The sequence below is a fragment of the Pygocentrus nattereri genome, chromosome 7 (genome assembly GCF_015220715.1).
Source record: "Pygocentrus nattereri isolate fPygNat1 chromosome 7, fPygNat1.pri, whole genome shotgun sequence".
In the NCBI taxonomy this organism is placed as follows: Eukaryota; Metazoa; Chordata; class Actinopteri; order Characiformes; family Serrasalmidae; genus Pygocentrus; species Pygocentrus nattereri.
In genome coordinates this window covers 5,035,722-5,047,005 of record NC_051217.1, presented here as the reverse complement: position 1 = coordinate 5,047,005, position 11,284 = coordinate 5,035,722, and the positions used below count along the sequence as shown (strand labels likewise).

General features: G+C 40.2%; 1 protein-coding gene across 3 annotated transcripts in view; it reads left to right on the top strand.

Annotated features, from left to right (window-relative positions):
* Window positions 1-1,507: 1,507 nt before the first annotated feature.
* Window positions 1,508-11,284, top strand: part of itpr2 (inositol 1,4,5-trisphosphate receptor, type 2) — a 94,001-nt gene continuing 84,224 nt past the window's right edge. For 2 of the 3 annotated variants that reach the window (XM_037539905.1, XM_017690580.2), the window contains exons 1-5: window positions 1,509-1,995; window positions 8,741-8,811; window positions 9,699-9,814; window positions 10,043-10,129; window positions 10,959-11,117. In XM_037539905.1, the coding sequence (XP_037395802.1) occupies window positions 1,904-1,995; window positions 8,741-8,811; window positions 9,699-9,814; window positions 10,043-10,129; window positions 10,959-11,117 (525 nt within the window). In that variant the 5' untranslated portion in view covers window positions 1,509-1,903. Of the gene's footprint in view, window positions 1,996-8,740; window positions 8,812-9,698; window positions 9,815-10,042; window positions 10,130-10,958; window positions 11,118-11,284 lie in introns of all 3 variants that reach the window. The other variant, XM_017690590.2, reaches the window with a different exon arrangement.

Here is an 11,284-nt window from a genome sequence, read left to right as displayed (position 1 = left end):
CATACCGCATAGTGAAGTGGCACATTTACAGAGTCCTGCTGGGAACATTCCATTTAAACGAAAATAATGCGTGGCCACGCCTTAATGACGGGCGGAAACAAGATTCCAACGGGTGGCAACGACATACTAAGGCGTAGGAATCGGACACTTAAGTCGTGGCCACAGCTTAGTAAGGCGTGGGAACGAGATCATGCCTTACTAGTCGTGGCGACGCATTAGGATCTCGTTCCCACGCCTTACTAAGTTGTGGCCACGCAATAGGGTCTCATTCCCATGCCTTACTAAGTCGTGGCCATGCATTACTTTGTTTTATAAAGGGAAACATTTACTTCTGCTCCATACACAGCTCCCCTTTACTGGCCCAACACATTCTGTTCATTCACTTGCAAATTAGATTGCAGTGTTTACCAGACCAAACATGATCAATCATAAAACTGGCCGATATAAAATCTAATCTCAAACATATGTGAAGCCTGTCAAATATAACTGATTGTTAAGGCAAGCAGTCCATAAATCGCAGAGTCACTGAAAGCAGAACTATACTAATAAACTAGTTTCCTTCATTTCTCTCATCACATTTAACACATTATAATTATGTGTATTAGAGGAGAACAACCCTTCAGACTGTTTTAACAAGCAGGGAATAAACTAAGTGCTTCTGCTTGCACCGTATCAAGTTGTGCTCACCTTCATGATGGCATTTCAGCGGCGACCGCGCTGGAGGTTAAAGGCGAAAGATGTCTGTCATCGTGAAACCACGTGGTTCTGCTGTAGTTAGTTTATTGGGCACTAGATGGCAGTGCGTACATGTGTTTTGGGCGATCCTGGCGGCGGAACAGCAACATTTTTGGGGTGACAACAAACCAACTTTAATTTATTCATCGGGCTTTATGTCGACTTTATGTGAGCTTAATAAAAATGAATAAAACATTTCCAACCATATTCCACGTCTTAGTGCTTAAATACAATTTCTGTAACTCTGAATATTCAATTCAACCCTCAGTGTTTCTTTGGTTATTGGTCGGTTAAACCTGGCTGCTGTAAAATCTGATAAAGTCGACTGGAGGGATTAAAGGAGGAGTGTGTCAATAACCTGAATAAACGCCTAGTTTTGTTGTTTATTTACTCGGGGAGTGGTAGGACAGGAGTTTTCTTTAGGCTTTCCCCTCGAGACATTCAAAATGAGCTGTCCTCATTGAAGGAATAAACATACTACACAATAAAGATGAAGTAAACAAAACCTCTGTAAGACTGTAGTGGCTCTTTTATCGAACAACCCCCCCCCCCCCCCCCCCCCCCCCCTTTTTCACCAACATACTCGCTCAGTTACCCACTTCGTCTTAACTTCACTCACACTACAGTTATCAGCAGAAACGACTGTTAATCATTCATTATTTGCCTATTAATCCAGCAGGCTGTCTGAGTGTGCCTCCCACTGCGGCTGCTGTAAGCTCGCGGCTGCACCATCAGCCGAAGTTCAGGCTTGTTCGCAGCGCTCACATACCACAGCAGACCGCCTCATCACTTCCTTCATTTCACGGCAGAGGCTGTTCAACCCTGAAAGGCAGTCTCCTCCCCCATAGGGCTGCTGTACTGGGCAGAAAAAAGCCCTGTTTGTCTCACAGGAAGAACTTTCAATCATGAAGAAAACCGTCAGTTGAGAAACCGCCACTGAGCACCTTCTGCACTGCAGCTTTTCAGTCGCTTTGACTTGCCGAGTGAGACTCGCGGTGTTTTCCTGTCAGCAGCACACCTCCACCCTCTGCCAAATGGACTGAGCCTTTGAGTCGACAGACAGGGGAAGGTTTCTGAGGTTGTTTCAGAGAGCTGGAAGTGCCCTCAAATCCAGCCTGCTCTGCTCTGCTCCTCAGGACTGCACTTTTAGACCCGAACTCCAGGAGCCATGTCAGAACACAGGTCTAGTTTCCTTCACATTGGGGACATCGTGTCTCTGTACGCGGAGGGCACTGTCAATGGATTTATCAGCACGCTGGGGTACGTTACCTCTCACTAACACTGGCTTACCTTTCGTTACTTTCCTTACTGTACACATTTCTGAAAATGACCTGTTACCGGACACCGACGTGTCTGGAAGTCGCAGGCCAGCACCTCAGACATGTCAGAGAAAGTTTGTAACATCGAGCTTGGAATAAGGAAGTGGGCCTGAGGCGCGACCGCGACCGAACTGGGGGGAGTGAGTGAGTGAGTGAGTGCTGGAGCGCTGAAGAGCATTCAAATCACATAACCGGAATGCAAAGCTGGCTATTTGTTTACACACGCTGCTCGTAGAATCACTTTATGGCCTTCAAATCGTGCCTGGTGGTATATTATCTCGCGGTCAGCTCACATGTTTAAACGGTTACCTGTAACGCAGCCCTGCAAGCCCATTGTAAAACCCTGCTCTGCCTCTGTTGCCATTTACTCCATACAGTACACACTTATGAAATACGACTCTTTAAGGGTTCTTTAGTAAAGAGTTCTGTACAAAGAGCCAGTTCATGTTTTTTTCTTGGTGTTAGTGCTTCAGATTGATGGAGTATGCGTTGTATATGGTTCTATATAACCCCTATTTGGAAGTGGTTTCTTCTATTGTTATAAGCTTGACTTATAACAATAGAACTTTTTGGTGCTGTGTTGGATAATTTTCACTAAGGTTCTCTAAAGAACCATATAGCCTACAACACACATTTCACCTTGCCATAAGCCTGAAATGGCTCTACACAGAGCTCATGGTTCTGAACAGAATCATTGCCTTTAGTAAAGAACCCTTAAAACCATTATTTTGTGTAGAGGTGGGCGATATGGCAAAAAATATGACCACGATACTTCAAAGCGTCCCCCCCCCCCATCATTGCATCACAACATTTAGGTTTCCTGAAGTATGATGAGTTGGAACAGACAAAAAAGAGCCAGTAGGGCCACTCTGGACAAATACTATTCAAAATTATGAATACAGTAATTATCGTGAAATGTTTCACATGCTGTGCTGCACTAAGTCCAATTAAACAGGACTAATTATTCACGGCCAATTAGCCTATTTTTAACCTGAAGTTCACGCTCCGGGCTAAATGAACACATGAATCACACAAGCACATGTCCAGAGCTTTATATTAGCAAAAGTCACAATATGAATAAATAATACTATTTGCTATTTATATGGTGTTTCAATTTAGTAAAAAAAAAAAATCAGTTTCTGATTTATATCCTATGTAATATATATTTTGACCTCCCCAGAAAAGCATAATGTGACATCAGTTATCATGATCTTGATAAATTTTTTCATGTTGCCCACTTGCCCAGCTACTAAAAACATTTTAGTACCTCAAGTAAAGTACTTGTACTATTACTGAATGCAGAGTATTCAGATTTACTTATAGATACAGCTGAATATGTTCATGTTGAAGTAATTCATTTGTGCAAAAACACTGGCCTAAACTTTCCAGTCCTACCTTAATGCTGTTCGTTTGGTGCACCGTGACTCATACTTCAGATGAGATGCTTCAGTTTTGGGCTTTGCAGGTTGCAGCATGACTGCACTAGTTGCGTTGGCAGTTCTGTGGCTTCAGTAATAAACAGTTTAATGTTTCGTTTAAAACACCTAAGCTGTACTTCATGAAAGGAACCTGCTTGCCTGGGGGTCAGTGCATGTTGTTGTTGTTGAAGCATTAAGAAGGGATTTAGTTTGAATCTCAAAAGGCCATATTAATGTAAAAATGTTAAAAGTCCTTTGTGCTGACCTACAGATTGAGGTAAATGTTTGAATGCTGGCCGCTGCAGTCAGAGCACTGCTTGTGAATGACTCAGAGCAGACTATGATGCTGGAAAAGGCCTGGATTTGGAGAACTGCCATCTGTTCACCTCAATAGAAATGTGCTCATATATGCCTGTGGCAGAACATCTTACTGTATCCATAATGAGAGCCAGTCTCAATGTGCAGTTGCATTGACATCCGTTTGAGGTAAGGGCTTCCAGAGAACCTTGTGGTAGGATCATGGGATCTTTTACTTTGGAACAGAAAAGCATTTGCATGAGAAGTTGGTAGACATCGTAACCATTCACTCAACTGTTTTGTCATGATTGTTTTTTTTTTTTTCCTTTTTATTTTGCGTGAATAATGTAAATATGACTTGATTGTAACTCACTGCATGCAAAGCATAAGCTGGTTTTGATAAACAGGTCAATATATTAAGATATTAAGATATCGTGACACCAGATTTCAGCATAGGCTTAGCTTATTCACATATAAGAAGACATTTGATAATTAGATTTTAGAAAGAAGCTTTTTGGAAATGTTATTGCAGTACTAGTGATTTCTGTAATTGCTAGACATCTGACCTTGGACACATTTAGCCATTCTAATCTAGACAAGGTCTGTCTCCTTTCTACTCCATCATCAAGTAAATGGAGCTGTAATGAGCATGTTCACGAACCACAACCAGGCCACATTTAGTTCATATTTAACCACGTCTCTTAAAGTTCAACTTTCACAGCTTTCACAGTGTTTCACAGCTTCACTACTTTGAGTGGAACAAGAGACTGTTAGTCATTTGTGATTAAGTGAAGTGAGTCTAATAGTGCTTTTCCTGTTTTTCTGTCCAGCACTCTATAGTATATCCTATTAGCATTTCTTGTCTCTGCTTAAGATGCTATCTCAGATAATAAAGGAAGTGGAGGAAGTTCATGAGCATTGCCATAAGAAAATGACCCTTCTGTAAACATTACCACTCATGCAAGAAACTGACTATTAAGTAAGATATTTATATTTGTTATGGTTGTTTACATCACATTTTGTCACAGTGTGCTTTTCTGGGTGTATTGTGGATTGTCAGTACTTAAAGAGACAGCAGTAAAACAACATGAGTTATTACAAATCATACCTAGACCTGTCTAAGTGGGCTTATTGCAGTGCAGCATGTGAAATACTGAAGACCTGTCATTGTATTCATAGTTTTCATGTTTTCTTAAACTAGTAATCCCAGTTCCTTTCCCTCTGTTCCAACTTATCAGACCTCAAAAAAATTGTAATTCTTATTGTGTATCATAAATATTCTCTGGTGTATATATTTACATATAGATTTACAGGTATGGAGGTTTTGGCATTTTTTTATATAATTTGCCTATTTGATGCTTTAGGAGCCTATTCAAAGCATAGCTGTGCAAACTATACACAGTGTTGCTGTACCAACCGTGTCCTCCATGTCCCTTCTTAAAGGAATATCTAATGTGTAGCAGTTTAGGGCTGGAGGTGAATAACCGTCCTCTGGAGGTCAGTAGTAGGCCGAAGATGATGGCGCAGTTTAACATAAGCCGTGTTCCTAGATAAATATCAGTCAAGGGCATGGTAGTGCGCTGGGTAACAAGAAATATCTCTAAATTCTGTGTATCAGACCTTAAGGTATGTATTGTTAGCAGGAACATGGGTCTAATTTATTTTGATCCCATTGAAAAATGAGAGTTACTACATATCACTTTGATTATTGTCCATTTGCATATCATTACTGTTTTCTAGAACATGCCTGCTCTTACTGACCCCATGTTGATGTGATGCTGCTTTGCTGCTGCTGGTATAAATGTGCTGTATGCAGCTCTGGTGGGCTGAGGCATGTGTTTTTTTTTTTTTTTAACCTCAACCAGGGTAAGAGTAGGCGACTGCTAATGCAAACAGGTGCAATGCCGATGGCGCCAACATTTATCTAAAAACACAGGAATGCAATGATTAATGCAGCAGGAAAACAAATCGAGAGCAAAAATAATACTCATTTGATGGGGTGATGATCAGTGAAAAGCAGAGGTTACACACTTGTCATTGTTTACCAGTGTGCTGAAATAGTATACTGATAGTGCTAATCTTTGACTTCATTAGTCACTTTTGCCAACTTTCCATAGCTTCCGCCCCCTTATATGAGAGCTGTGGCAGGTCTAGTACACTTAACTATAGTTCAGTCAATGTGTTACGTTAGTCTACCTGACTAAATAGGGAATAAACATGCACAATAAAACTCTGAATTTGTATCAGTCATAAATGCCACACTGAACACTTATAATAATACTGTCTTAGAATGGCATTTAAAGAGGAAGCAGATCTGTTTGCACTGTTGGCAGTGCAAAAATAGCGCAGACATTGAGTGACCGCCCTAAACCCTTTATTCCATCGGGTTTAAGTCCTGTGGCTTCATTTGTGACATTAAAATGACCGACTTGTGTTTGATGTTCTCTTCCTATTTTTTAGAGGTATGTGCAAGTTTGTACTTTGAGTTCATTCAAGTGAGGCAATACCATCACTGAGAGGCGAGAGGTGTTGCTAGAGCTGCTGGGATGGTCAGTGTTAATCTCCTTTGCTTTATCAGGCCTTAACAGAAACAAGTAATTTCCCGTGGTTTATATGAAAGTGGCGCATACTGCGCTGTCTCAGGCAGCAAGGCCAGACTGTATGGAGTGATTACACAGTGCGCTGTCACCATCTGTCTGCTCCGCTGGTTCTAGGCATGTAGGTAGTGATATTTTGGGGTTGTGTTTTCATCCCTGTGTGCTGATATGTTGGCAATATCAGGGGGACAAACAAAGGAGCTTTATATAAGCTGTTAAAACAACCCTGAATTGAGGATTATTGAATTTCTCTCACAATCCTGGCACCCAGAAGCCGGAAATGTGGGCAGAAGCTGAGATGCCTTTTTGGCTCTGTTGTATGAGGAACTGTGCAGGATAGTGTTTGGTTTGTGAAGAGGTAATAAAAGAATACCTTAACGGTTTTCCTTTTGAAAAGCAGAATGGTTTGCTTATTCAGGATTATGAGGGACTGAAGTAGAGTTTGCCTTAATTCTCTATATTAAGCCTGCTCTATCTAATTAGGTGACCCTTTGTGACTAATAGAGCTCAGGACTACTGTTGTGGGAAGTTTCCATTTGGTGTCCTGTTTCTTCTCTGCTTGGAAATAATCTAGGTGTGAAAATGCATCAGTACATTTAGAATCATTGATCAGAATGGTTGAGTCAGCAGTGATGGTTTGCTGATTTGCATGAAGATAATGGTCTGTCTGGGAAAAAGAGCCTGATAGACACGTTTCCCATTTATATGCACTTTTTTTGCCATGTAATGTTTTCATATATGTTTTATAATTTTTTAAGCCTTTTTTCTTTTTTCCTATAAAGTGTGCTCTGCTTGGTTTTGTTGTTCAGTTGAGTCCATTTGTTTTAATTTCTTTTTTAAAAACTCTGATAACTTGATTTTTCATCAAAATAAATGGTAGATTACTTGATTACATATGTAATCGACAGAGTCATAAATGCATCATGGAAAACCAGTATTGATTCCTTAATTTTACCTAAATGACACTTTTATCAATACCGTCTTCTTAATTGCAAAACAAAAATTAGTTTGGCTTAAAACTGTGGTAGTTGTAGCAAATGGGTACTCACTGTATGAATGATGAATGATGAATGAGCCCTGTCATTAATAACATGTTTACAGCAGGCAGTATTCTAGATTATGGAGCCCGCATGCCTGCTGGCTCACGGATGCTGAGGAGGACTTCTTATGTGCTGAAATTCAGAACCAGATGCCAGAATTTTACCTGTACTAGGTAGTTTCAGTTGGTGCCATAAAAATATAGAATTTTGATACCTAGCCTTAATCACAAGGTGTTGATCTGAAGTAGGAATGCGTTTTACAGTTAATTTAAGTCGACATTTCACTGAATTGTTGGCCTCAAACACAACAGAGACGTGAATTTCGTACTGACTAGAAGACCTGAAGGTTAACCTAGTACTCGACCACTCGACGACCTTAATCTGAAGGTGGGAATTCATTCTTTAGTGCAGGGGTACTCGGCTCCAGTCCCGAACACACTTTAGGGAGTGTGTTTGTGTAGGGAAACTTGGCTAACTGTGCTGGACACTGGCCCTTCAGGACCGGAGTGCACCCCAGCTTTAGTGCATTGTGTCTTAAATGTGGTGAAATCTGAGAGTTGCTGTTGCATTTAATTGTTTTCTTAAAGCATTTATAGTTTACACCTTAATGAAAGAGGCCTGTCCCTGGCCACTGTAACCACCCTGATAGCAAGACGATAGTGTACCTCTGCTGGCCTGCTGATGGTAAAGCTGGAGGTCCCCTGGCTTTTTGCTTGCCATTTCCATTGCACTTTTGTGGCCCAGAGGTGGTAAAGCAGAGTATTAGACAAAATTCCACTCATTTTCCACTCGCAGTCCAATTTACTTAGTTTTTCTCCTTTCCTTTCCCTTTTGTTATACTTTGTAAATTAGTTTAGTAACTCATTTTAATCTAGCACAGTGTCCGCGGCAACATTTTCTTTAAAATCATTTTATATCAGGCCTATTTTTTTTTTCTTCTCTTGTTATGTTTGTAATATTTGACTTATAAGGAGACAAAATAAGGAGATTAAAAATAGTTAGAGCTTGTATGCAGGACAAGAATCTGGTGGTCATCTGGTGACTTATCAAGCCAGCGGACTGATATGATTGCTATCTGGGCAGTTGCTGAAAATAGAGTAAACGTAATTCTATTTTGAACTATAATATTTCGTGCTATTATATGAAAATCAGCTTGTACTGAATTATATCAATAGTCCCTAAACCAAGTCAGCCCTGACAGGCTAACTGTCATGTGCTCATATTTTATTTATTTATTTTTTTAGCGCATTAGGCTATAAGTTAGGTGTGAACCAGCTCTCAGAGCATCTAGCAACGATGTGAATCACTCCTGAACCATAATGTTGTTCCTACAGGCTGGTGGATGATCGGTGTGTGGTACAGCCAGAAGCTGGAGACCTGGCAAATCCTCCTAAGAAATTCAGAGGTAAGTCGCTCAGAAAGTCTCTTCACATGAAACAAATGAAACACATCTATGTGTGCGCAAGGTCTGACCAATAGGAAAATTTAGTGGATTATACTGATCTAACATGGATTCTGTTACCTATTATTTTTCATATTTTTAATAAGTTCTCTTTATAGATTTTTTTATTTTTATTTTCCGTGCTTAACATGCTTTGTTTGTTGATTGCCATAGTGAAACTAAGTTAACAGATACTCAGAACATACTTAAATATGGCAAGTGACTGCAGTTAAAGATGGGTTTGAGCTCAAATTCCAGCATTGCCATGACCAGAAAAGATGCCAGTTAACAAAGTTTAACGGCGGTGATCATTTCAATGATGCAAAACTGCAGGTCATGGATATCAGGTGATATTATCAACTGATTTAATGTTTGGGCTCTGGTGCAAAGCAGGGATTTACAGCAGATCATTTGTTAATTGCTTAATCTTGATATTGGCCCATATAACGCTGTATATACAAATTTAACCAAATCAGCGTTTTTTGACAGGGTGCTGTGAGCGTCTTGTACAGTCACAGTTCTAGAGGAGTGTGTGGGGATGTTTTGATGAATAAATATGTAATCCAAAAAGAATTGGTCAAAATAATCATTTTAAAAAATCCATTGTTAATCCATTGGAAGTATTATGTGATCTGAAAGCATGCTTCTGCAGCCACTAAAGCACTAAACTAAGGCTTGTAAAGAATGATGTAACTCCTGATTGAACAAGTCTAAAACAGTTTCTAATTACTACATATCACCTGGTGCTGATTCACATGCTGTGTTTTTTTTTTTTGTTAGTTCATGTAACAAAGCTCTCTGTTGTTTTCTGTATGTTTTTTATATGCTTCATGGTCTTCCATGTCCCTCAGATTGCCTGTTCAAGGTGTGTCCTATGAACCGGTACTCAGCACAGAAACAGTTCTGGAGGGCCAAACAGGGAAAGCAAGGGGGCAATACAGAGGGGGACCTCTTTAAAAAATTGCAGGTACTCTGCTGTATCCAGGGTTCACATACTAATTGCATCTTCAAAAGCGTATTGGTATTTTAAGTTGATTCTTTCAGTTGAGTTTAATCAAATAATCATGACGGCAATGCAGACAATTAGACTTTTACATTTCCATGCAAACAGAACTAACATACACCCCCTTAATATTACCACAATTTGTGTACTTCTGGTATCATGGCTGATTTGCTTCTCTCCTACATTTCCCAGCATGCAGCAGAACTGGAACAGAAACAGAATGAGACGGAGAACAAGAAGCTGCTTGGCGAAGTGGTCAAATACAGCCAAGTCATACAGGTGCAGCCCAGCCACCCTGCTTATCAACTAACTATTCTGTTCCTCAGAGCATGCTAGAACATTCTGTTTGTTTGTGCTCTGTAGCCAAGGCTTCCAGTGCACTGAGAGAGAGAAGGACAGGGTGAAACAATTCTTTGACAGTTTGATTTATGGCCCTAATTTGAAGCAAGAGGAAGCTGTGGACTGGCTGCTTTTAACATTTTACTGCTTCCTTTTAAAAGTGCGTGGCTTTCAAATACCTGTCTGTTTGTTTCGAAGGGCTGAAGCGTTTGTAGTCTGTACTACAAGTAGTTTGTAGTCACCTCAGTGCTATTCACACTTTTGGACGGTTTCATTTTTGTGAAACCAAAACTTGCAGGAATCACCTGTTAATGAGTGAATGGTAGAGGGCAGAAAGGTACAGTTCACTATTTGGAAGAGTTTGCAAAGATTTATTACAGAAGTGTTATCACAAACATCCATGTCCATCAACTCTGTTCCGCATCTAGAGCAATTTGGGTAGGCCTTTATACAGTGTAGTATATGAACATCTGAGCTGGTCCATTTGAAATAACTGAATGCCTCTTTATTGCTATCTCAGACTTGTGCAAGTCTTTCAAGAAATAAATTGCAAAACCTTTTATGTACAAAATTTTAGATTTTGTCTTTGTTAGTCCGGGTATATTAACACAGTGAAATGACCAGTTTCCACTGCAAAATGTATAACATGTTCTTTGTGGATCTTTTCTGATGTTTTGGGTTCTTTGGTGTTTTTCTACCTCTTCACCCAGGGTTTTCAGTTTAGTTGAAACTCATTTTGTATGTTTTTTTTTTTTTTACTGTGTTTCAGCTGCTACACATTAAGAGTAATAAGTACCTGACGGTCAATAAACGTCTGCCAGCTCTGTTAGAGAAGAACGCTATGCGGGTGTCTCTCGATCCCTCAGGCAACGAGGGCTCCTGGTTCTACATCCAGCCTTTCTGGAAGCTCCGCAGTGAGGGAGACAATGTAGGGAGATTTGCATTGTTCTCTCTCTATATGTCTTTCTCTGTCTCTCTCAATCTTTCTTTCTTACCATTTTTGTTTACCTCTCTCTCTCTCTCTCTCTCTCTCTCTCTCTCTCTCTCTCTCTCTCATTCCTTCTCTAACTCTCTCACTCTTTTTCTGTCACTTCC